The 24,963-nt window shown below is 49.8% G+C and overlaps 12 protein-coding genes across 12 annotated transcripts; 4 read left to right on the forward strand and 8 right to left on the reverse strand.

Moving 5' to 3' along the window:
• Positions 1-285: 285 nt before the first annotated feature.
• On the forward strand, positions 286-885 carry N7520_003849 (SRPBCC domain-containing protein; the record flags this gene model as incomplete). The annotated part of the gene is made up of 1 exon (XM_057137784.1): positions 286-885. The coding sequence occupies one exon, from the start codon at positions 286-288 to the stop codon at positions 883-885; it is 600 nt and encodes a 199-aa protein (XP_056998249.1).
• Positions 886-1,183: 298 nt separating this feature from the next.
• Positions 1,184-2,434, reverse strand: N7520_003850 (protein kinase domain-containing protein; the record flags this gene model as incomplete). The annotated part of the gene is made up of 1 exon (XM_057137785.1): positions 1,184-2,434. The coding sequence occupies one exon, from the start codon at positions 2,432-2,434 to the stop codon at positions 1,184-1,186; it is 1,251 nt and encodes a 416-aa protein (XP_056998250.1).
• Positions 2,435-3,316: 882 nt separating this feature from the next.
• N7520_003851 (uncharacterized protein) lies at positions 3,317-5,205 on the reverse strand (the record flags this gene model as incomplete). Its single annotated transcript, XM_057137786.1, has 2 exons — positions 3,317-5,022; positions 5,082-5,205. Coding segments are annotated over 2 exons (1,830 nt in total), but the record flags the coding sequence as incomplete, so codon positions are not given.
• A 384-nt stretch (positions 5,206-5,589) lies between these two features.
• Positions 5,590-7,263, forward strand: N7520_003852 (putative endosome-associated ubiquitin isopeptidase (AmsH); the record flags this gene model as incomplete). The annotated part of the gene is made up of 2 exons (XM_057137787.1): positions 5,590-5,736; positions 5,797-7,263. The coding sequence occupies 2 exons, from the start codon at positions 5,590-5,592 to the stop codon at positions 7,261-7,263; spliced, it is 1,614 nt and encodes a 537-aa protein (XP_056998252.1).
• Positions 7,264-7,461: 198 nt separating this feature from the next.
• N7520_003853 (uncharacterized protein) lies at positions 7,462-7,750 on the reverse strand (the record flags this gene model as incomplete). Its single annotated transcript, XM_057137788.1, has 2 exons — positions 7,462-7,581; positions 7,682-7,750. The coding sequence occupies 2 exons, from the start codon at positions 7,748-7,750 to the stop codon at positions 7,462-7,464; spliced, it is 189 nt and encodes a 62-aa protein (XP_056998253.1).
• An 852-nt stretch (positions 7,751-8,602) lies between these two features.
• N7520_003854 (putative oxidative stress response protein Oxr1) lies at positions 8,603-9,793 on the forward strand (the record flags this gene model as incomplete). The annotated part of the gene is made up of 2 exons (XM_057137789.1): positions 8,603-9,591; positions 9,649-9,793. 2 exons carry the CDS (start codon positions 8,603-8,605, stop codon positions 9,791-9,793), a joined length of 1,134 nt encoding a protein of 377 aa, XP_056998254.1.
• Positions 9,794-11,310: 1,517 nt separating this feature from the next.
• On the forward strand, positions 11,311-12,764 carry N7520_003855 (uncharacterized protein; the record flags this gene model as incomplete). Its single annotated transcript, XM_057137790.1, has 5 exons — positions 11,311-11,445; positions 11,504-11,540; positions 11,595-11,662; positions 11,712-12,091; positions 12,158-12,764. 5 exons carry the CDS (start codon positions 11,311-11,313, stop codon positions 12,762-12,764), a joined length of 1,227 nt encoding a protein of 408 aa, XP_056998255.1.
• A 142-nt stretch (positions 12,765-12,906) lies between these two features.
• Positions 12,907-14,876, reverse strand: N7520_003856 (uncharacterized protein; the record flags this gene model as incomplete). Its single annotated transcript, XM_057137791.1, has 6 exons — positions 12,907-13,046; positions 13,094-13,376; positions 13,425-13,600; positions 13,650-13,921; positions 14,018-14,354; positions 14,429-14,876. The coding sequence occupies 6 exons, from the start codon at positions 14,874-14,876 to the stop codon at positions 12,907-12,909; spliced, it is 1,656 nt and encodes a 551-aa protein (XP_056998256.1).
• A 147-nt stretch (positions 14,877-15,023) lies between these two features.
• N7520_003857 (Zn(II)2Cys6 transcription factor) lies at positions 15,024-16,250 on the reverse strand (the record flags this gene model as incomplete). The annotated part of the gene is made up of 1 exon (XM_057137792.1): positions 15,024-16,250. One exon carries the CDS (start codon positions 16,248-16,250, stop codon positions 15,024-15,026), a length of 1,227 nt encoding a protein of 408 aa, XP_056998257.1.
• A 385-nt stretch (positions 16,251-16,635) lies between these two features.
• N7520_003858 (uncharacterized protein) lies at positions 16,636-17,601 on the reverse strand (the record flags this gene model as incomplete). The annotated part of the gene is made up of 1 exon (XM_057137793.1): positions 16,636-17,601. One exon carries the CDS (start codon positions 17,599-17,601, stop codon positions 16,636-16,638), a length of 966 nt encoding a protein of 321 aa, XP_056998258.1.
• Positions 17,602-18,275: 674 nt separating this feature from the next.
• On the reverse strand, positions 18,276-20,280 carry N7520_003859 (NADP-dependent isocitrate dehydrogenase; the record flags this gene model as incomplete). Its single annotated transcript, XM_057137794.1, has 6 exons — positions 18,276-19,237; positions 19,293-19,431; positions 19,490-19,523; positions 19,582-19,592; positions 19,734-19,769; positions 19,996-20,280. The coding sequence occupies 6 exons, from the start codon at positions 20,278-20,280 to the stop codon at positions 18,276-18,278; spliced, it is 1,467 nt and encodes a 488-aa protein (XP_056998259.1).
• A 985-nt stretch (positions 20,281-21,265) lies between these two features.
• On the reverse strand, positions 21,266-24,549 carry N7520_003860 (C-1-tetrahydrofolate synthase; the record flags this gene model as incomplete). The annotated part of the gene is made up of 5 exons (XM_057137795.1): positions 21,266-21,374; positions 21,441-23,968; positions 24,024-24,061; positions 24,119-24,139; positions 24,210-24,549. The coding sequence occupies 5 exons, from the start codon at positions 24,547-24,549 to the stop codon at positions 21,266-21,268; spliced, it is 3,036 nt and encodes a 1,011-aa protein (XP_056998260.1).
• Between the last annotated feature and the right edge of the window lie 414 nt (positions 24,550-24,963).

The raw sequence follows: 24,963 nt of genomic DNA on the forward strand, positions 1-24,963 counted from the left end.
TACTATTTACTAACAGCTCATCCGCCCTGTATCTGTCCAAGTATTTTTTTGAATGAGCAATATGTCTTGCCTCGCAAACAGACGTCATAAGAGGTAAATGAAATTTAATGCCTGAATTTTCAAGGTATCCAAAGTGGAGCAGTGGCTCAATACCATAGCTCCTTATCGACCGTTATCGCTCCACATTTTGTAAGTCACATCATCATCCTTTCTCCACAAACAACAACTCTCACACCCGTCACTATCTCAGGACTCCCAAAAAATAAACACCAATCTCAAACCAAGATGACAAGCTCCCTCTCAGACCCCCAAAATGCAAACCGTGCGACCCCAACAATCGAGGCCGCAAATGCAACCCTCCACATAGGTAGCTCAACCTTCATCGCCGCTCCCTCCACAGCTATCTGGGCAGCCCTAACAAATACCTCCACCTGGCCATCCTGGAACGAATTTGTCCCACGAGTAACCATCCGCTCCCAACCAAATACCGAAAGTAACATCGACACCGAACTCTCCCCAATCCTTCAACGCGGTACGAAGATGACCTTCCACGTCCGTATGGATCCCACCTCGACCAAGCCCCAAAAGGCCACTGATACACAGCTCGTTGTTACGGAGTTCGAGGCGCCGAATCCGGAGACGAATACGGCTGGTCGCATCGTTTGGGCTTCGGATTCTGAGGCTCCGGGTGGGTTCTCGGCTTCTTTGTTGACGGCGGAGCGGGAGCATGAGATTAAGGATGTGGAAGGGGGGACGGAAGTCAGGAATTGGGAGAATCAAGTTGGGTGGCTCGTTTATGCTGTTAAGTGGATGTATGGAAAGAGGCTTGAGCGAAATTTTGACTTGTGGGTTGAGGATTTGAAAAGGTTTGTTGAGGGGGAGTAGGTTGGTTATGGACCTTTGATGCTCGTGGTTTCTGGTGAGATGTGAGTATTGAAAGTTTCATTGCACGACTGGATTCGTTTTATCTTGATGGAGTTCAATTAATATCGCTGTATTGATTTGATTTGATGGTATTGATGTCGTTTTCACGACTCGTCTAATCGGGTATCCCATTTATGCCAGGCCAGTGTTAATAACAAAAAAGAAAAGAAAAGAAAATGCTCCATCCTAAATGCCAGTATATCGCAAACAAAAGCAAATACATAGTAACGAAATTTTATCACAGTGAATAAGTAAATGATCAAGCATATGCCATCGTGACCCAGTCAGATGTATCGATCCGCCCCGTCGGGTCCTTGGCAACAGCAGGCTGTAGCAACTTCTCCACGAACCCAGCCCGCGGAAGACGCGAACCATTCGTACCACACCGAGTAAACTCCAAAATCCGGTGCCCCTCACGCGCCATCGCTAACCGCTGCATATTACTTGAACCAGGATATAGCAACAAATCACCAGTAGCAGCAGCGATAAGCGTCGCGGCAAGCGAGAAAACATCCGACGCGGGCGTAGCTGCCACTTCACCCGATTTCAATGCCGCGAGCGAAAGAAGCTCTGGCGCCGTGAAAGGTGGCGTAAACGCCGACATGGACGTGTGACTCGCATCCTGGACAGGAGCCAAGTGATCCGACGAGGGCGACGGAATATCCAGAGCGGAGGAGAAGTCCGCAAAAAGCGGTTCATACGGAAATGCGTCTGCATCCGAAGGAGTACTTGGCTCATCGGTCGGGATGGGCCGGAGAAGGATATTATGCGGCTTGATATCGCCATGAATGAGTCCGGCAATTTTGTGTAACCATTCCAAACCGCTGATAAGCTTTCGGGCGAGATCGCGCCATGAGTCCGGCCCTTGAATGGGATCGAACATTGTTGCGGTTGATGGACCTTTGTTCCGCATGAAATCTGCTTGGTCTTCGATGTATGTTGATAGTGATAGGGGAATGGCGGACATGACTAGTGCTTCGGTTTCGGAGTGGTAACCGTGGAATGGAATGATGTAGCGCTCATATCCGGGTGTCATGTTTAGGCGTGTTAGTGTGAGAGCCTCGGCTTGCAGAACTGGGCGTGCGTCGCGGCGTGCAGGCGCTTTGACGGCGTAGATGTAGCTTGTGGCGACAGGTGAGCTGGGTGGAGTGTTTAGGGCGATTGTTGCGCTTGGTGTTGCGCGGGCCTTGTAGACGATGCTCCATGCTCCGCGACCGAATTCAATAGGTCGGTCATTTGAGTCGTAATCTACCTTCAGGTCGTCGAGGAAGCGCAGTGAGGTAGAGACATTGCGTTTGAGCAAAGATGCTGTTTGAGCGGGAGTTTCGCCATTCCATCTTGTGATTGAATGTTCAGTATTGCCGTCTTTGCCGACCGGAGTCACTGGGGGAGTGAGATTTGATCTGGAGGTTGAGGTTGGGGTTTGTAATTCGATTCCTTTTCCATCGTGACTTGTTTGTACCGACAATTGCCTAGTCGCTGGTGTGGGGGTGCGTTGATTTGCGACCATTCTTTCTTCTCGGGCGATTAACTCGGTATACTCGAGCACTGGATTCGAGCAAAGAAGGATGTGTCGAGATGTCACAAAGAAGAACTTCAGATGGGGGAAATTGGCTAAATCCCGCGCCACCGGAGAAAAGAATCTAGTCTCTGCGTGATATCAGGTGCATTATCCACGGGTTAGGGCACGGGTATGACGTGTTGGCGGCAAAAATGTGACGAATGAAGAATTCAGGCAAATGCGATCTAGATGAGTAAGACTGAATATTTGGGGGGAAGGATTCGATTTATATGATTCCAACGAAGATAGGAGTCATAAAGGGAAAGTATCAGAATGAAATGGCGATGGCTGGTCTCGACCGCGATAAGTGACAGCCAAGGTTAGATCGACAAACCAGTTCAATACGACGGTAGTAACCGTGGATTGCAGCGGGTTTAGCGGATCGAGGGAAATTACCCAACATTTGGACCAACCGGAAAATATCGGGGGGTTCTTTGTGCTGATCTATCAAATTCTGCAAAGGCCCACCAGATTATGATTAGGGCCATTGTTTGGTTTGGTAGGATTGATGAATCCGGGGCGAAAACAACCAAACGGCTATAACATTGAACGAATGCAGACAACACTCCACATGGCACATGACTCGGGATAGAAAACCCTTGGAACAAAAGAATATCCGTGAATACTATATATGGATAATATTATATATGATTTTTCATCCAATAAAAACCCTCAGATCCTGAAACTCCTGGCCAATCCTTTGATCCCGTGGCCACTCCATGCACTAATCTCTAATTTCTAATCTATATATACAAATCCCAAGGTTCTTTGGCTAAGAGACTTGACGTAATGGTACATGGTATGAATCCGGGGTGCAGTTAATGCAATACAGTTCCGTGATCTGCTTGGTAGTCTCCAGTCCGATACGCAGTCAAAGTTCCCCCCGAGAAGCCGGTTTAGCTGAATCGGCGTGTAGTCGAGGCCCATCTTATGGAATTCTAGCAGAACATCCCAGAAGACATCGACCGGTAGGGTGATCACTCGAGCGTCGCTTAAGTCATAATCGATATTCTCCTGGAAACACTCGGTCGGGTCCAGTGTACTATCGGCCAGCGGCATAGGACCACACCCGGGCTTAAGCCGTTTCCCCGCGTATTTGGCAAGACTGGGGATGTCTTTGACGATATCATTCGCAGCGCGCCCGGGGAAGAGACGATCGGCCAGCTCGGCAATGCTGATTTGATTGCCGCTGCCGAAGCTGAGAGTCATGGCTTGGAAAAGCTGCATCAGCGGTTGTCGATCTTTTTGGGCAAACTTGTTGAGTTTTCGGGCTAGAACTGCATGCTCGTCCGCTTCAAAATAAAGCGTCGTTTCAGGGAGGCGGGGAAAGACCTCATCCTCCTCTATCAGCAACGGCTCAAATGGCCGCCGGTCCCACAGGAGGACAGAGTCATCCAACTTGTTTGAGCATGCTTCAATGCGCGCATCGTCAAGGAATCGGTCCCAGCCGCGACTAACGCGGTAATGTGACTCGGCCTGTTTCTGAGTGGCAGCGGCTTTCCTAGTCTCAATTTCTTGGTCGAGTTTCTTCAGTTCGTCTGCAGTCATCTTGGGGTCCGCGGCTGCGCGCGACAGCTTTCGTACGCAATCATCAATCGCAGACAAATCATTGCTGATATCTTCTCGAGTGAAAGAACATAAGTTATCGAAGTTCAAGGCATGTCGAGCCGTACGTGCCTCAATGTGGACTTTTGATTTTGTTTTGGGCGTCGGGTCATCTGATTTCGTTTTGGATAATTCTTCGGACTTGCGAATGGCTTTCTCATATCGGTAATGGGCTTCTGTGCGGGCACGAGGATTATAAGGAACCTTATTCCTGGATGCTGGGCTTTGAGGTGCCATCTGCAGTGCAGGGGGCTCACGCCCGGGAGGGGTGATCACACCCTTTTCGGCAGTTCTTTCGGCGACTCTTTGTTTATTGCGCTCGATGGACTTCCAAGTCTTCAGCGTATACCATGGCTCTGGTTCATATACACTGGCGAGCTCAAAGGTATGAAATGCCACGTTTTCCGTCAACATGGCTGGCCGTCGTCGCTCGTGAATGCTGCGGGGAAGCACTACTTGTAATTCATGGGTGTTCAACCCAACCAGGATACGAACACTGCCATACATATGAAGACCGGTTTGGTTCATGCAGTCTTCCATTACCGAAGCCCACCACCGTGCCGGAGTATAATGATTTTGCTTCGAATCCGTTCCTGGAGGGCGCGCAAGTACCAAAAGAGTATCATTTTTCGGCAAAGTTCCACCAAATTCAGGCACGGGACGAATCTGTTCTGGAAGGTATTTTTCGTAAATTGGCGCCCAGTTTGCGCCGTAGACCTCCCCGGACGCAAACTTGTAGCAAGGTTTGCTTTCGGCCAACTCCTGCAGGACGGGTCCGTATAGCTTCAGATTTGGCTCTATCATAACATGACGACGAGGACGAAGCAGGTCGTTCAGCTTGGACGACAATAGACCACAGCCAGGCCATAAGTCAAGGATATCGACTGGGGCGTTTCGTAGGAGGTAGGGGGAGACGCGCTGGATCATGTCATCTAAGTTACGCGACATTAGTCCCTGGAGCTATTGATAATCATGGGAGAATTGTATATACCGCATAGCTTCTCGCTTACATAGCCTGCTGTAAACCCTCCTCTCCGACTGGCCCTCTTCATATAGAGTTTATGGAGGGTTTGAGTGATTGGGAACCGCGCGCTCGCCTCCCATAGCGACGACATTTTCAAGTGTTAAACAAATATTTCAATCTCTGGGCTGGTTCCCGTCATATGTGTTTGGATCGCATGGTTGGTAGATTTGAATGTTGAAGGAGTTGGAGAAGAAATTGTTGGAAGTGAAAGTGGAAGCGGAGACCTTGCGGGTTCCGCACTCTTCCCCGCTAAGGCATCAAAACACCTTCCAGGCTTCCCTCTTTCCCTTTTACTCCTTACTCTTTTCTTCTGTCCAGTTTGGATCGGCTGAATGCGGTTTTCTCTACTTCAAGCGTTTCTGTGCTTTGCGCCAGCCGTCGGAGATCACCCCTAATCTATCAACCATGCCCCTTCGGACCTGTTCTGCGTGAAAGAGGGGTCCTCAGTCTCAATTTTGTTTGATTCCATCACGTCATGGCCTCCAATGTGCCAGGTCCCAGTGTGGGAGGTAGTCCTCCTCAGTCTGTCAACGAGATTACCAAGATCGCCCAAGATTATCAGTACAACGCGGCCATCGCACTTAAATACTGGCTCCGGACAGCAGCCACGCTAATCCGAGAGGTTGGTCAATCCCAGTCGGGCTAATGTTGACAATATTCATTAACATTATTGTCGGATTAGGCCCAGATCTATGAGCGCGAAGGACACGATGAGCAAGCTTACCTACTTCTTTTCCGACATGCCCAGCTGGTTCTGGTAAACCTGTCAAGACATCCGGATGCCGCCAAAGATGAGAAGAATCGCATGGCACTTGTAGCCGCCGAGAAAGAGGTGGAGAAAAATCTGGCTAAGCTAGAAATTCTCAAGCCAAGAATCAACAAACGATACGAGCGCTACACCCAATTGATGCGCGAGCGCGACTCCAGAAAGCTGTCTTCGGAGTTCAACATCGTCACAGAACAGAGCGACCGACCTGTGGATCCCGCATTGAGTGGGGTCGCAAAGCCTCTAGAAGCTGGAGAGAATCGAGATCTGGCCGTCCGATTAGCGCGGTCCGAACTCAATCGCAGGGCGACTGTCCGCAGGAATGAAGACGACAATCGCCGAGAAGCGGGCGTATGGGGGGATTGGGAAAGTGCACTGACTACGGACAAACAGTCCGCCGATAATGACTTGAGTCAGCGCATCCAGAATATCAGATCCAATATTGATCATACCCAGCTTGCCAGCCAGAGTCAGCGCGCGCAGAAACCGGTGCTGCGCGAGACATCCTCCGTAGCGGCAACATACAACTACCCTACCGTTCCCCGCCAGAAGCCTTTGGTACCGTCCCTCTCGTCCGGCCAGATTGCCATACGTGACAAGAATGCGGAAAGACAGCCACCCCCGATTCTACCACCGAAGGAACATGTCGAGCCACACCGGGCATCTTTCGTCGACGGAGCATTTGCAGCAGATCCTCCACCACTTCCATCAAAAGTGTCATCAGCTCCGCCACCACCTGAGAAGGTCCAATTTGATGATGCCACATCATGTAGCCTTGACCCGGCTAGCTACACCTTCAAGCCCTCCGCGTACCTAGAAAACGGCAGTCCACTGCGCTCTGTATTTCTCCCCTCCAGTCTTCGGGCTCGATTTTTGTCTCTCGCAGCTCCAAACACCCACCGCAACTTGGAAACTTGTGGTATTCTCTGTGGGACATTGGTTTCCAATGCTCTTTTTATCTCCAGGCTAGTGATCCCAGAACAAATATCTACATCGGACACCTGCGAGACTACCAATGAAAATGCAATTTTCGAGTACTGTGACTCTGAAGACCTGATTATGCTGGGATGGATTCATACACATCCCTCTCAGACATGCTTCATGAGCTCGCGTGATTTACACACTCATTCTGGTTATCAAGTGATGCTCCCAGAGAGCATTGCAATTGTCTGTGCACCTAGCAAAAATCCTGACTGGGGTGTGTTTCGACTCACCGATCCACCTGGGCTGAAGACAGTTCTCAATTGCACACAGAAGGGCCTGTTTCATCCACATGCTCAAGAGAACATATATACGGGTGCATTGCGACCCGGTCATGTGTTTGAGGTTAATGGCCTGGAGTACGAATCTGTGGATCTACGCCCCAAAGATCAGCGTGATTAAACACTGTTATTCAACTCAATATGATACCCTCCGTTTCACGCTACACAGCAAGCAATCAAATGGTTCTCCGATTCTTTTTAATTTACATTTTAGCCTCTGAGCGACTTACGTTTTGACACGCCCCGTACTGTGTAAATAGTCACGTCCTCCAACCTCTTAATACGTCTTATCCTCCTGGGTGTGGATGTTAAAGGCATCCTAATTAGCACCATTCGCCCGAGTAATTCGTTTGGCCGCCGATCCCCCGCTCTCCTTTGCCCGGTTCGATGGCTCGGGTGAGCGACGAGGTTCGTTCCGGTGGGTAACCCTACGAGGGCCCTACGAAATCTTCAGTGATTGTCTACCTGCCAGATCGCACAACCGACCCAGGCTGGGAGTGTGACACCAAGCCTGTTAGACGATCATTTCTTATGCATACCGTGTTTGTTGGCTCATCATCATGAGTGATCATATGGTGATGATGGGCCCCGAACTTTTCCTCCTCCATTTTGATGATTTCATCATGGTACTTGTCGTTTTGAGGGAACCTTATAGACATGCTTGCGATGCAGGTGTATTTGATGGTTATGAGAGTTATAAATCTTCGAGATCGTTTTTCGAAATATATTTGACCATGGATTATATACCAATTATCATCCGCCACTCTTCCGTCATAGAGGCAAATCGGAGTTTTGTTCCAACCACTGAGCGTATATATTTGTTGAGACACTCTCTGTTAGATATAAGAGCCCATCATTTTCCCAGTACGGACTCAGGCAGTTTGTACATAGGAAAGATTCATAATAATCAAGGTAGAAGCCGCTATATTCCCCGTCCAGGATTCCAGAAATCATGTACTTGTTGTCAGCAATTCAACCATGATATTGTGCGGTCTTAGCTTTCCAAGTGTGAGAACGATACGAGGGCCCGAATTGTTAGTAAGTGGAAAAGAAGCTTGACGAACACGTCACCGCCTGGACGCGAGCTCGAGAGCATGAATGTTTCAAAATCCTCGAGGCTGGTCACGTTCGTTTCGCTTGTTCGAACATGTCTCCTTACTTCTCTACAGCCTCCACCCGCGAATCCCAGAGTAGTCCCTTCTGTTAAAGGAAGAGTCCTTAGATACGCAAGTGTCGTGTTGACTTGGTTGCTGAGGAAGAAGAGAGAGAGTATCCAGTTCATGGGGAGTTACATGGTCACATGACGGAGCTCACTCCAACACCCCGCAGCATGATGGTTGACAAGGCCCATATCTTCGCCAAAACCCTCCAAAAACGTAACAAAATATATTACACATAGTTACATATATCTCCAGATTTCCCCAGATTTTAATCCCCCACAATTGACTCAAGTTGTCTGTATGCCGTCCTCGTCTCAGGGGAATCTCCCCTCCAACGCGACCAGCTCCAGCTCCAGCTCCAGGTCCGGATCTCACACGCCCCACCCACCAGCAAACTCCAATTCCTACCAATCTGCCGCCTCCTACTTTTCCTACCCAGTCAGCCACGTCGTCTCAGGTCTCTATCGACGCTTGACCGACCCCAACATTGCTGCACCCGCCATGCCCTCCAGCACATGGTCGTCGCCCGAGGTCTTCACCCCTCGCCGAACCGCTTCTCCATTCCAGCCACCACCTCTCACCCCTCTCACCCTCACAATCCCCAAAGGCGCCGACCTCCTTCAGCAGCAGCTTCTAACCCGCGTATTGGCCGAGGAAATCCGTCTCCTCGTCCCTGCGCGACTCCAACTCGTTGAGAACTGGCGCCTCGCCTACAGCCTTGACCGCGACGGCGCCTCCCTAAGCACCCTCTATGACAACTGTGAAGAATTCTCCCATCGTAGCCCGCGGGCGGGCTACGTCCTCGTCATCCGTGACTCCTCCCCCACCGGCGCCGTCTTCGGCGCTTACATGACTGACCACCCGCACCCTAACTCCCAGTTCTTCGGGACAGGCGAGTGTTTTCTCTGGCGCGCCAGCGTCCTACCTCCCCCATCTAGCCTGGGTCTTTCATTTCCAAGTGACGGTCCCCAGTCGGAAGAAGCGCTCGAGCGCGCCGGTCTCCCACCACCCCCGTCCGCTGATACAACCTTCGCGGGTCGGTGGAGTACACTGCGCAACGACCCGAAATCGAGATCAGCGTCTCCTGCGCACAACTTGAATTTCAATATCAAGACTAGTCTTGCAGCTGCTAGTGGTGGGGTTTTGGCGCCTCCATCGCCATCGTCCATTCACACATCCCGTAGTGGGGCGAGTACACCCGAGCGCATTCGTTTTAAGGCATTCCCGTACAGTGGTGTGAATGATTACATGATGTTCTGCGAAACCGGGTTCTTGAGTCTCGGTGGCGGGTGAGTAATTATCCTTGGCTGTGGTATCTAATGTTACCAGGAACTGACGTAGTATAGTGATGGACACTATGGCCTGTGGGTAGATGCCGGTCTGGAAAAGGGTGTCAGCGCGCCCAGCCAGACATTTGGAAACGAGCCTCTGTCTGATGAGGGTGTGAAGTTCGACATCCTTGGTATTGAAGTGTGGTATGTCGGTTCCTGAGCTGCACATGTCGGAAAGAAGTCCGAACATTTATACACGACATCTACAACTAGAAGAAGATGAAAAAGCAAACGGATGATATTGGCAGGATTAGAATACCCTGTGGAGGAATATTGGAAGCAGCGTCTTATTATGGGAGATTGACTCATTCGGCGCATCGATTTGTATATGCATTTACTTTCCAATACCCGGGCAACGACGCGATGCTGGACTCGCCTCATTCCCTATTTCAAGAATTTTATATCTAGCGTTCGCTTTCTTGTCCCATTTTTGAGCTTATCCGGTGGCAACATCTGAACATATCCAGGTCTACCGGGTAAGAGATTTGATATTCTTGAATGCATATCTACCGATCCATATCTACCGATTGATGGTCTATCAGTCTAGATTGATCCATTCAGATCTTACGGGGAGGATAAAGTCCCTGATTTACATATCTGCCTTCCTCCCCGATCTCCCCGATCTTCATTATAGTTTGCAATTCCCCACGTGAACCGTCAACTTCCAAACTTAAACTCATTTGACTACGGTCATGTCCGAAAGCCCCCTTCGCATCCCGAATCCGCCACTCGGATGAAAGTACCAAGCCCTAACACCCCACTCTCACTGAGGAAAAATAAGCTTTCAGGTCTGGATTTATCCGACCGACGAGTTGCACTCTAGACTTGGTTCGGCTTCCAGTTTTGGCTCCAGGCAGAGTTGGGCTTGGCCGGATTCAATACCCGGATCGTCGTGAACAATGGAGGCTGGCACGGGAGCTGAAAAGTTAAAGTCTATATTCTGCGGGTTGAAGATTTGATTTCCCTTGAACGAGAGGAAAACTTCCCTTGGACGAGAAAAACGATCTCATGAACAACTCAAAAGAAGAATTTCGAAACAAGGAGCACGGAAATCCCGATAGCGAAAGGTCAAAAGACTCGGCCGCGAAGTATTTCTCCGTCTGAACGCTGCGAGACCCAAGTCTTGGACACATCTCGGCGAGATGTCGCTCAATTGACATGCTTCACGAGTCAGTTCCAATATCCAATCATATCAGATGATTTTTCATCGATCTAAATGCATTTGAAGAAGGTGACGTCGTCGATACAATAATTGCTGGGCCTTTGCCTAATGCGGCCATGCAACACAGCAGATCCACCAATGGGCTCATCCACCATGAAACACAACCTTGGTTTGACTGATGTGAGTTCGTCTTTGACAAGAGTGCAAGGGTTTGAAGGATCTGGCCCGAAGATAAGAAGTTTAATACGTTAGGGCTATGGATTGTCGATCCTTGAAAAGTATATATTACTATTTCGCCCGAATGACCGAATACGTGACATTCTCAAAATTCTTAGCCACATGTGCATACATTCATCTTTGAACACTCGTTAAACCTCTCAATTGGTTTCATACATATGTACCTGCGACGCCCGGACTCCAGTCCACCTATACATCGACACTGAACCATATGAACTGACACTGGCTTGCCAATACACTGGATTTTCACCGATGGCTCCGAGAACGTTTTAATCCCGATGGCGATGCGCATCTTCATCATTAGTACTATCTTTACCATTTTATCGACTCTCTTTGTCTTGATCCGACTTTGGACACGATTCAAACTGGTGAGGAGTCCTGGAAAGGATGATATATTTATCGTGGCCGCGTTGGTAAGTCCTGGATATCCATGAACATAATTTTTGAAGTATATGCTAATGAACCACCCAGTTATCTTCCTATGCATTTTATGCATTCTTACTTGGCGGTATGTCAATCCCAGTCTATACATATATCTCCAAACAAACCTAATTATCTATAGAACTACATTATGGCCTCGGAGTGCCCAGACCAGAATTAGGAGACAATGTTGTCATGAAACAGATGCGCGTAAGTTCCCAATATCACCTAACCCACGGAAATGTATTAACAAAAATAGTTTCTCTGGCTCTCTGTCCCATTCTACAACCTCTCTCTAATTCTCTCCAAACTTTCCGCCTTATTCCTCTTCGTCCGCATCTTCCGCACACGATCCTTCCTCCTCGCTACATACATCACAATGGCATTTCTCATCATCGCCGGCCTCTGGATGGTAATCAGCGGTTTCGTCTTCTGCATTCCAATCTCTGACTTTTGGCACCCCGGCCCGGAATTTACGAAACACTGCCTACCCAAAGGGCCAATCTGGTATTCCAACGCGGCAATGCAGATTCTAACCGACGTGATTATTCTGGTTCTCCCAATGCCAGCACTAGCAACATTACACCTACCACAACAACAGAAAGTGGGGATATTCGTCGTTTTCAGTGTGGGAATCTTGTATGTCACCTACTCTACCTCCCCCAAATCCATAAATCCTGCTCAAGCTAATCAAATGATATCTAGTGTAATCGCAACAAGTGCCGTCCGTGCGTACGAATTAAGCACAATGGTCAACGGTCGCGATTTCACAAAGACAAACGCCCAAGCAGCCGTCTGGTCTGCCCTTGAGGCTAATGTCTCTATAATCTGCGCTTGCATGGCACCTCTCCACCCACTCCTTTCGAAGATCTTCTCCTTCTGCTTCCGTCCTCAACCACTCCATTCTACACCCTGGTCAAAGACGCAATCTAACGGTACGTGTCTCGCTGATTCACGCAAACGGTCTATCTACGACCAAGGCCACGGTGATGGTGGGGTATTCTCGAATGATTTCTTCTATGCCGGTCCTGGGGGGTATACGGCTAGTATTTCGAAAATAGGGGAACATGACGAGAAGGAAGCGGGGGAGAATGAGGAAGGGATTCGGGTTGTTAAGGAGTTGAGGATGGTTTCGGATTCTGTGATACACAGTCCGAAGATTTTGGCTGGTGATATTGAGATGGGGGAAGGATCTGGATCTGGATCTGGGTCTGGGGCTGTGGGGCATGGGACTTTGCATCCTAGTATTGAGTGGGATCTGGGAGATTTTGAGTTCCCGGATTATAAAGAGACCATGAATGCTCCTATCTAAACTTTAGGAGTTATGTATATAATCATGAGGACATATAAACCTTGTCCATGCTAGGGCATGAACCTTGGAAATAATGAAACACCGTTATGATCATGAGATATGCGCAATGTTCAAGTCATCTATCTATTGCACATTTCATGCTTCAAAGGCTCGGTTTGGCCATATCTCTCCATCTCATCGCCTGCTCAATAGCTTTAGCCACAGCAACACATTTTTCCTCTCCGAATCTTCCGCCAACAACCTGGACGCCCACCGGCATACCATCAACAAGGTTAATATCATCTATGAACAATTAGTATCTTTTAATCAAATTTGCAGACAAGACTTACATTGTTCCTTATTGAACTTGTCACCAGCGTTCCTTGGAACATGGTCAAGCCAGTCCTGGCTCGGTACATCCTTGTCTCTAGAGACTTTCGTAACAGGAACCGTCAAAGCCGCGTACCCGACCAAGTTCCAGATACTAGTGTACCCCACATAGTTATTAGATTTGACCCAAGTCCAAGGCTTGTATCCAACCCAAGGAGTATTGGGCATGATTAGAGCATCGATGCCAGATGAGATCCAGCGGTCAAGGTACGATGTCTCGTACTTATATTTAGTCGCGTTCAGCTATTGACGATTAGTCCATGTTCCAATCCAGGAGGATTCAAATCATACCTGATGAGTCTCCGAGGTAGTCAAGATATTCTCCTCTTTTCCAACGAGCATACCCTCAATCAGAGGCTCCCCGGTCATCTCAATCATTCTGCGACATCCTTCACCACCATCCGACAAGATGGCTTTCTCCCAAAGCTCGTATGCATAGCCATGAGACGAGGCATCCCATTCAAAAACTGTACATATCAGCAACACTCATCCCTAGCAGATCGAATAATAACTCACCTTCGTGACCAACCGCTTTCAAAGCCTCTATCACATCCCTAACACCGCGCTCAGCAGGTGGCTGGCATCGCACCACACCATCATCAACCAGAAACCCAATTTTCAGCCGCTTAGCTCGCAACGAAGCAAGGCTCCTCCTCCATGGCACAGGGGCAACATGCTGATCAAGCTCCCAAGGCGCAGCGCACGGAATAGCCTCCATGTACCGCTCAATACTAGCCAGACTACAACTCATCGGTCCAGCGACGGAGCGAATAATATCCTGACCGGGACTAGAAATGAGAATGATCCATTAGTCGATATCCCTTGCTATTTGATTCTCACTTGATTCATCAAGAAGGAAAAAAAAAAAAAACAAGAATACTCACTTCCCGCGTTCATAAGGGTGTCTCCCGGGACTAGGCGAAAGCCCGTAAATCCCACACAATCCTGCAGGAATGCGAATCGATCCTCCAAGGTCAGTCCCAATGCCCAACGGACTTCCTCTCGCCGCAACAATGGACCCCTCGCCACCGGAACTTCCTCCAGAAATCAAATTTCGGTTGAAAGGGTTTACGCACTGTCCCCAGACATGGTTATACGAGTCTGACATCATCATTGACTGGGGCAGATTAGTTTTCACATACAGAACCGCACCGAGTCGACGGAGCGTTCTGGCGACGGATTTATCAGCTTGGGCTGGGTTGTTTGTGAGACCGACCCAGCCTGGATATGGTCAGTATGTGGAATGAATGATTGGATCAACGGAAGCACCTAGATGGGGACGAAACAAAACCTACCGATGGACGTATCTACGCCTTTGACGGAGAATAAATCTTTAATTGAGACTGGTAGTCCGTGGAGAGGACCGTTGGTTTTACCGGTCTGGCTAAGGTAGTTGTCCATCTCTTTGGCGGTTGTGAGGGCTTCTGAGAAGAATATCTCCGTGCAGCATGTTGTTAGTTGGTGTGCTAGTGCTGCGCGCTTGCAGAATGCTTGGGTGAGTTCTAGGGAGGAGAGTTCTCCGGATGAGAGTTTGCGTAGGAGGACGGTGATATCCGTTTCCTCAGTAAGAGCGAGCTCGGTTGGGGTAAGGGTTTTTCGAATATAGGCTAGAGCATTGGGTGTGGATTCTACCGAGGGAACTGGCGATAAACGCCACTCGGGAGGGATCAGATCGAGTTGACGTTCGCGCTTTTCGGCGGCGAGTTCTTGGTATGACGGGGTGCTGGATGTTTCTGCTGCCATGATGTAGTAGAAGTAGATATTAATATTCAGGTACTAGCCAAAGCACCGAGGGGGAATGAAGCAGTTATGTTCAGAAGTATATCAACGTGAAGATAAGAGATGCGGGGAGTGATAGATAGGTTTCCGCATTAGGAAGGTTATCTAATCTCAGATCATCTTGATCCTCCATCTTTGTTCACACTGTTCCTGTGCATCCGGATAGCGCGGAAAGTCGCATAACTGACAGTTTCGCCAATAAGCTCGTAGAATCTCACATTGTCTTGTGTTGGTTGCATGCATCCCTGTTAAATAGGCCGGAGTGGCTAAATGCACGTAGAATCTCGAGGACGTCGGGATCTTCGCTATGATATCGCATGCTCGATCAACCATCTTTGACAATACATCGGAATATTGACTCGAGATGGGAATGTCTTCCTTCCCGTTCTCTTTCGCGCGACCAAATGCCACTATTGCGCCCGTGCATCTATACACGGAAGCCGACAATCCACGATCTGTCTCACTATTATCTAGATGTAATATCTGATTCATCGCTCGAGCACTGAGGTCTAAAACGTCGAGATCAATGTTCCGGTTTACCAGGTGAACAAAGAGCTCAAATGTATCCGGCGGGCAACCAACCGAGTCGAAGAAATTTGAAGATAAGATTCTGCGTTGCCAACCGTCGAATATCAGGTCACTATTTTGAACCAGTGCGCCCATCACGTCAAACCAAACCAGATAAGCAAGTACATCTCCCAACCCGGGAATACGGGCAGCAAGAACATCGAGTTCGGCCTTGTTCCGACAGTGAAGATCAAGCAGAGAGCGCGCGCCTTGTAAATGACGATTCCATCTACCAAAGGAACCACAGCATACTTCAAAAATTGCGAAAGTTGCAATACCGAATAGTGCAATTGGATGCGCTGACTCAATGACTTTGCTAAGGTTTGTCAAAGCTCCAAGATGCGTCTGGATGGATTGTTTATTGGCCAATCCTTGGAGACGACACCGAGCGAAGGTCAGTGTGCGAGCAATGAGTTTGACAACTTCATCGGGTAGTTCTTCCTTGCTTGATTGAATCTCTTGGTAGCAATGCGAGAGTAGATCGATAAACCCATATAGATTGATGGGAAGATTGTTGTCTTGTGTCCGACTTTGACTTGAACCTGCATCATTGGCTGCTGCTATCGAGCATGCCGATATTGGTAACGCAATTTCTGGTGTGGCTTTCTTGTCACCCATCCAGACAACCCTCTGGGGATAGCTACATGCCACTCCATTCTGTTGGCAGGGCTGGCAACGAGGGCGGTTAAGATCGCATTTAATGCCCTTGACTCGACACCGGTGGCAGTGACGATCTTGTCGGATTCCTCTGGGCTTCTTGATATTCCCCATGATGTTGTGGGTGTATTGAATGCTTGTCGGGGTAGCACGGGGAGATAAGCGTGCGGGGGAGGCGAGTTGCCCGTTTGGTTCTAGCAAGGAATTATGACAGGGCTCGAGAATTATTCGACTTACAATTTATTTCAAATGAAAGGATCTTTGAATCCGATCAAACATTTGAAAGAATGTGTATTGCATTGGCCACTACGGTATAATTGTTTAAAGCAAGAATGTGCACCAAAAAGAGCGTCAAGCACAAGTATCTGTAGACAGAAAATCAAACTGAACCTAAAGCAAACATGAAGTAAACGAAGGAATATCGAATCGCGAAAAGTCAAGTTATCAGCAACTTATCAGCAAAAAATGCTCCAGTCATCCCCTTTCAGTTGATATCGCATCACTTTGGCATCTTCGTCATATGCCAGTCCGCATAATTCTTACCATGAAGTATTCGCTGGGCCAAGCGCTCACGACGGGCACGTCGCTTGGTGGCCGAGTTTGACTGTTCTAGCTTCAGGTCATTTTCTTTTTTCTCCTCGATTGGATCAGAGATCTCCAACTTCAACTCCTTGGTCTTGGCTCGACGACGGCGACGAACTTTGGAATGAACTTTGAGGAGTTTCGGAGTCTTTTTCCAATCCGAGTTGGCTTGGACTGCTCTATGGAATTTCTGACGGAGGCTTCCCTGGCGAGATGCTCTCTTCGAGTGTAGTCTTTGCCTGAGCCGTTCGATAGCGGCAGTGAGAGATCGCTCAGAAGCGATGCTTGTCCGATTTGATGCAAAGCATGCCTGGGTATCGTATAGTCCAGAGCGAGAGTTATTCGACGAGTCCACAGCTGTTTCCGGGGTATCTGATCGACTGTTCTCATCGGACTTGCTCGGCTGAGAGGCAAGGCGCTCCGAAGCCGGGCTGGATGCAATACTTGCTGGCTGCGGCAAAGGTGAAACAGGCACAGGCACAGCCTGAGACATAACCGTGGGCCCGTTGTTATTGTACACTCCAAGGACAGGACTCTGAGTTGCATCAAGAGCTGAATGTCCAATCGTGAGCCCGATCGGAAACTTTTCAAGAATGATCCTCGCCGGAATCTCCGCTGTGACACTGACAGAGGATTGGGGAGACTGTATGTCTTCATTCCGGTCTGAAACACTTTGGTTCACAGAAGACACACTGCTCGAGCAGTTGTTGCAGATGACATTGTATTCACCTTCACGGGGTATGTAGTTTGGGGAAACTGGTTGCAAGCCAATGTACATCTCGGGAGCCGGGTTCGACATCTGAAGCCAGGATGGCAGCTCATCCATTGCAAAGAGAGGTGTGGCGACACCATTTGGACGGAAGATGCAATAACGAGGACGCATTTGCTGAGGATGGATATAATGAACGGGGCAGGCGGGTTCGAACGACATGATGAGAGAGTGAGTGAGGGAGGTATGGTAGTAGACAAACTGTAGAAAACAGGTTGCGACAATAGAAAGAGAGTGATTCAATGAGATGGTTTTTGAAACGATAGTGTATGTGAGATGATAATATGAAAGCAGCCATGAGTAGAAGAAAAGGAGTGTTCTAAGGGAAGATTTGCTGTTGTAGGTGTTTACTTCTGCTGGGCCGTGCCTTCCCAAGGGAATTGTATAGTTGACCTAAATGGAAGGAGCAACATACTACCCAACCGAGTATACGGCATTATACGGCAGTAGAGGCCAGTAGCCAGCAACAAGGAAGGAACTTGCTTTACAATTGCATTGTTCTCAAACCTTCAAGATTAAAGGATGTATGCACTGGATTTCAACGATACTGACGAAGGAATTCTGAGAACTTCAGGTACAACATATGTCAAGAGCTTAATACATTTCATGACTTTAAGCAAAGAAAATACAAAGGAGGAAATGATTCATCAGAGCTACTCGATTTTTATTTGTCCGACGACTGTACATGTCAGAAGCTAGATCAAAACCCCCCGAGATCTAGTGGGGAAAAGATATCATATAGAAAGATTTCGCAGGCAGAAATGGGCATCATAAAAAGGGAAAATGATCTACAGGCGAGCCTTGAGGTTGGCCTTCAGCTTGCGCTCAACGGCAGCCATGTACTCGCCAGTGGTGACCCAGGCCTCACGGTCCTTGCGGCCGGTGGCCAGGGCAAGATCCTTGGTCATGATACCGTCGTCGTTGACAACCTCAATGCAGGCACGCTCGAGCTCCTCAGCGAACTTGACAACATCAGGGGTGTTGTCGAGCTGACCACGCTGGATGAGACCGCGGGTCCAGGCGAAGATGGAGGCAATGGGGTTGGTGGAGGTCTCGTTACCCTTCTGGTGCTCACGGTAGTGGCGGGTGACAGTGCCGTGGGCGGCCTCGGACTCGAAGGCCTCGCCATCGGGGGTGACAAGAGTGGAGGTCATGAGACCGAGGGAGCCGAAGCCCTGGGCGACGATGTCGGACTGGACGTCACCGTCGTAGTTCTTCAGGGCCATGACGAAGCCACCCTCGGACTTGATCATCTGGGCAACCATGTCGTCGATGAGACGGTGCTCGTACCAGATCTTCTTGGCATCGAACTCAGCCTTGTACTCCTTGTCGAAGATCTCCTGGAAGATGTCCTTGAAGCGGCCGTCGTAGCGCTTGAGGATGGTGTTCTTGGTGCTCATGTACAGAGGCAGACCCTTGAGGAGAGCCATCTTGAAGGAGGCGTGAGCGAAGCCACGGATGGACTCGTCAGTGTTGTACTGGACCTGGGCGATACCGCCACCCTGGAACTCGTAGACCTGGGCAACCTCGGGCTCGCCACCATTGGCGGGGGTGTAGACCAACTCGAGCTTACCGGGGCCGGGGATGACACGGTCGGTAGCACGGTACTGGTCACCGAAGGCGTGACGACCAATGACAATGGGCTTGTTCCAGCCGGGCACGAGACGGGGGATCTTCTCGATAATGATGGGCTCACGGAAAACGGTACCGCCAAGGATGTTACGGATGGTACCGTTGGGGGAGAGCCACACTACATGAATATTAGTCTCCAAAAACAGGACAACATGATACAGGTCATAGCTTACTCTTCTTCAGCTTGAACTCCTCAACACGGGCCTCATCAGGGGTGATGGTGGCACACTTGACACCGACACCGTACTTCTTGATAGCCTCAGCGGCGTCAACAGTGACCTGGTCATCGGTCTGGTCACGGTACTCAAGACCCTAATCAACTTGTTAGCGGGGTTGACCACCTGCATCATGGATCGGTTTAGAAGCTTACCAAGTCGTAGTACTTCAGGTCAATGTCGAGGTAACTAAATTGAGTTTAGTAAATAGAACAGGACGATCACTCCGTCTAGGTCCAGCACTTACGGCAGAATCAACTAGAGGAAAACAATGTTAGTCTCAGTCTAGAATCATAGGATGATCGCATGCATCAACTGCATGCGGCTGTCTGCAGCCGGGGGCCGATCATGCAGGTCGAGCCAACATGAGGGGTAGAGGGGCAGTGTAGTTCGGCTTACCTTTTCTCTGATTTCTTGCCAGATGATACGGGTCATCTATTGAAGATCATCTCATTAGCCATGTTCCCAATTGGCAATGTAAGCCTCGGGTCAATCCATTGACACATGAATGAGTCTGGATCCCCCGTATTTCCCCGCGTTGGATGACGGACAAGACGAAAATGCACCGCTCGAAGCACGAGACATTACAAGCTTGTGACATACCCCGCGGCAGGGAAATTTCGGGCTCTACAATATAAAAAGGGAGGGGTTCGCTCCATACCTCATCACCATCCAACTCCACCACCGGGTTCAGAACCTTGATCTTGCTTTCGGAAGCCATAGTGCGGGTTTGGGTCAGGTACAACGAAGGAGTCGATCCGGTCCAGCGGGAAGACGCAGAGATTCTGTGAGTGCGGAAGGAAGCAGAAGAAAGGGATCTCTGGGAAGTAGAGAAGAAAGTGGAAGAGGAAGAGAGAAGACGAGAAGAAGAAGAGAGAGGGGCAATAGGAGGAGGGGTCGCAAGGGACCGGCGCGCGAAAGCGGAACCAGACCGAAGAGCGTTCATAGTGGCAGGAATTTGGGCCTATGCTCGGAAAGGCGTCAGCGCAAGTTTCTCCCTTTCTGTTTGGCTCGGAGACACAATCGGGGGCCAGTTAATTGCGGGTTCGCCGTGCTGAACAACCGAGGGAACGATGTTCGGCAGAAGGGAATAGCGGCCAGTGGGGTCGGAATTGTCCTATGCCCGATCGCAACGTCACTAGCTAGATTTGCCGGAACAATTTCTGGGGGAGTAAAAGGCCGGGGAAAAACGGGAGGGACCGGGTAACTGGGCAAGTTTGGGTCCAAAGGGCAAATAGGAACTGGGGGAATTACCGAACAAGAGAGGAAAGTTGATGGCAAAAGATCAAAGTGGGAAAAGGAAAAAGCCTTGTCCGGAAGTGAAACTCTCTGCAAGGAACAGATTGGATGAGCCAAATGATTCTTCCTCTTCTAACCGTTTGCCGCTACAAAGAAAGCGCCGAAGCCGGAGAGTCACGAGACTTACCTAACAAAACAAATTATCACAACTTTTTAGAAGAAAAATGTGAAAAGTTAGAAGTTAAGTAGATTTGGCTTCTATTTCGTCTTAAATTCCCTTGGTCCTAGCCCTTTTTATGTTCCATTCATCGAGTCACCGGGCTTGTAGCTCTATCCACCGACCCGCTACAACGGAAGAAGTCAAAAAATGTAGCCTTTTCCGGAGTTCGGAGCATCACTCCGAACTCACCGTTGACCCGCTTTGTAACCGGGTAACGATCACCCGAATTGCACCATCTACAATAACCAGGAAAATCCATGCAAATTAAATGACATATTGAATTGGAATGATATTCATCTGATAAGGTGTTGAGTGTTGAAAAGTTCTCCGATTCTAAGATTACCTGTGGGACGCCAGTTGCTTATATGTTGAAAAAAATGTCCCCATCCGTGCTTCAAATGTTAATGCACGGTTATATACATCTCGGTCTATCCAATCCAAACCCTAAATCAAAGTTTCATGTGACAAAGATCTAGAACAGACCGTCGATCTCACCAGTCTCGGTGTCAATGTCTACATTAAGGTAGCCTGGGGCAGTAGGCAGACCAGGAATAGTCTGGATGTCGGCGGCCAAAGCGTAGCTGTAAAGTCGAAATTAGTATAACTGAAAAGAAAAGGGTAGAAAATGGTGCAACGAGGAGGCTTACAGATATCCAGCACCCACGGCCAGTCTGACATCCCGAATCGGCACAGTGAACCCGGTGGGTGCACCCTTCAGGGCAGGATCGTGACTAAGAGAGTACTGCGTCTTGGCAATACAGATTGGCAGGTTGGCAAATCCTTGCTTGGTGTAGGTATCAACCTTCTTCTGTGCCAGCTCACTGAACTCCACCTTCTCAGCGCCGTACATGGCCTTGCCGATACGCTCAATACGTTCCTGGATGCTGCCATCCAGGTTGTAGAGCAGCTTGAAGTCCTTGGGCTTGGAGCTAGCGGCCAGAACACCCTTGGCCAGGTCAACGGCACCGGCTCCACCCTCGGCCCAGTGATTAGCGGGGATGGCGTCCTCGGCACCCGCCGCAATAGCCTCCTCCTTGATGACAGCGATTTCAGCCTCGGTGTCAGTCTCGAACTTGTTAATGGCCACCACGACCGGCACACCGTACTGGCGAGCGTTGGAAATGTGCTTGCGCAAGTTGATACAACCCTTACGCAGCACCTCCACGTTCTCCGTGCGGTAAACCTCGTCCAGAGGAGCGCCGGGCTTGATCTCGGGACCGCCGCCGTGAACCTTCAGGGCGCGGACGGTAGCCACAATAACCACGCAATCGGGAGATAGACCGGATGATCGGCACTTGATATTGAAGAAGCGTTCACCGCCCATGGTGAAGTCGAAACCAGCCTCAGTCACCACAAATCCAGTCTTGGCATCGTGATCCTCATCAGGCTCGGTTCCGGCCAACTTCAAGGCCAGCTTATCAGCAATGACGGAGCTAGCACCAATACTGATGTTTGCGAAGGGACCAGCATGGACCAGAACGGGAGTTCCCTCCAAGCTCTGCATGAGGTTAGGTTTGATGGCATCCTTCATCAAAGCAGCGAGAGCACCGCCGGCGCCAATGTCGTCACAGGTGACGGGGTCACCACTCCGGGAGGTAGCGACCACCATGCGGCCCAGACGCTCACGCATATCCTCAAGACTGTTGCTCAGGGCAAGGATGGCCATACACTCACTGGCGACGGAGATATCGAAGCCAGTCTCGCGAGAATGTCCCTTCTCAGTGGCAGCCAGGCCGACGGTGATGCCACGCAGGTGACGGTCATTGACATCGAGAACGCGGCGCCAGGTGATAGTCTCAGGGTCAATATCTAGGCGCGCAAAGCGACGGATCTCGTCCTCAGTAAGATCATCTGGGTTAGTCTTCTCAATGCCAAGCTTCTTCAGGCGACGGAACATGATAGGCTTGAACTCGCGCTTGCCCTTGCTGGCGGGCACCAGGCGCTTGTAAAGAGGTCCGTCCTTCTGCGTAGACTCATGGAACATGCGGGTCTCAATGGCGGCAGCAAGAAGGTTGTTAGCGGCGGTGATGGCGTGGATATCACCTGTCAAGTGCAGGTTGAACTCATCCATGGGGATGACCTGACTGTAGCCACCTCCAGCAGCACCACCCTTGATACCAAAGGTCGGGCCTTGACTGGGCTGACGAACGTTGGCAAAAGTGATACGATTCAGGTGAGCTCCAAGAGCCTGGGTAAGACCAAGGGTGGTGGTTGACTTGCCCTCACCCAGAGGAGTAGGAGTGATACCGCAAACCAGGATATAACGCCCATTGCGACGATGAGAGAGGCGGTCCAAGACCTCCAGTCCAACCTTAGCCTTAGTGTGACCGTATTGCTCCAGCTCGTGAGGCGCGATGCCAACCTCAGCGGCGACCTGTGTAATGGGCTTCGGGTATTGAGCACGGGAAATAGCGATATCCGACGGCACGGGGGTCTGCAAACGAATGGGAAGAGGAGTAATGCGTCGGTCCTTTTGCCTCTCGAAGTATGACTTGGCAGCGTGGACCACGTTCTTCAGTAGCATGGCGACGGTCATGGGGCCAACACCACCAGGGACCGGGGTGATTTGTGAGGCCACCTGAGAGGCCGACTCAAACTCAATGTCTCCCACCAGGCGCTCACCTGACTTCTTGGTCGCATCGGGCTTGTAGTTAATACCGACATCAATCACAACGGCACCGGGTTTCAACCATTCTCCCTTGACAAACTCGGCCTTTCCAATGGCGGCGACGACAATGTCTGCGTTCTTGACGATATTGGGGATATCGGCACTCTTGGAGTGGCAGACCGTGACGGTGGCATGGGCATTCCGGAGCAGGAAGCTGACCGGGCTACCAACAATGTCACTACGTCCCAGAACCACCGCGTGCTTGCCAGAGGGGTCCACGCCGCTGGCCTTGAGCAACTCCATAACGGCAAGCGGGGTGCATGGTGTGAAGTGTGGCCGACCACCGCGCTTGGCCAGCTCGCCAATGTTAATGGCTCCGAATCCATCCACATCCTTCTCATCGGCGACAGCAGAGGTAATGGTGTGCTCGGACATATGGTCCGGGAGGGGCAGTTGGACCAGGATACCGTGGACAGCGGGATCATTGTTAGCCTTGGTGATATCCTGGAGGAGCTCCAACTCGGTGCTGGTTTCGGGGACATTGATAAGAGTGCAGAGGATGTTTGCCTGAAAGTGGGTCAGCTGTCATCCTATTTCTTATTTAGGTTTGCTTCAGATTTACCTCCTGGGCCGCCTTCAGCTTCATGCGCACATAGGTGCCTATGATAGTTAGTTCTGTGCCTTGAGTATTGGTCGATGAGTTCCGGTAAAACTAACTGGAATCCGATCGGTTGCCGACTGTATATCGAGTGGTGTTAGTCAATCACATGCTCCTAGTTTTTGTCGCAAAGTTGAGGGAAATGCTTACCTTGGAAAATGATCAAGTTCGGCTTGAATCTGGGGTTCGTGATCTGGGTTTGCTCAATTTCATCCTTAAGTCCCTGGCGAATACTTTTGGCAATGGCCGTGCCATCAATCTTAGCGGCCATGGTTGCGGAACTGCAGAACGTGCGATTCGAATCAAGCGACGGGTTTAAGAAAATCAATGCTGGGGATGGAGCCTTCAAGGTTGACAAGACAGAACCTCTAACCCCTCGTGCGGAGGAGATGGTATGAAATGAAGACAAGCCCAAAGAGGTGCGCAGATAAAAATTAGTCGCTCGCACTTGTAGGGGGAGTCGACCGCGGGGTACAGCGGGGAACGGCATAGAATATTATTCCTCGGAGTCTGATTATCGGGTTCGGGATCACGGGGATGCCTAACATTTAACCCTTATCAATACTGTAGGGAAAAAGGAGCAAAGACACTCCGCTTCAAACAGAGAATTTGGCTAGAGTTTATGTCTCTTCAGGTGTAGAAATCTCTCCCCCTCACACAGTCTCTCCTGCAATTCCTATATCGTTGCTGTGAGACTTTCGGGAAACGGAGAACAGAGTGACACGGATATTTGATGCCTGAGGCATGAACAATGGAACTCGATGAGTCAGAGGCCTGGAGGAACGACGGAGTAAAAGTTATTCCGATTGCATGTTGTTCCCCTATTAGGACATGCAGGGCTTAGGGCTGAGGGGCAGCACATCACGTGTAGATACCGGACAAATAGTTCTGCCGGAAAAGCGCG

Source organism: Penicillium odoratum, assembly GCF_028828045.1.
Source record: "Penicillium odoratum strain IBT 22623 chromosome Unknown utg000003l_segment0_segment0, whole genome shotgun sequence".
In the NCBI taxonomy this organism is placed as follows: Eukaryota; Fungi; Ascomycota; class Eurotiomycetes; order Eurotiales; family Aspergillaceae; genus Penicillium; species Penicillium odoratum.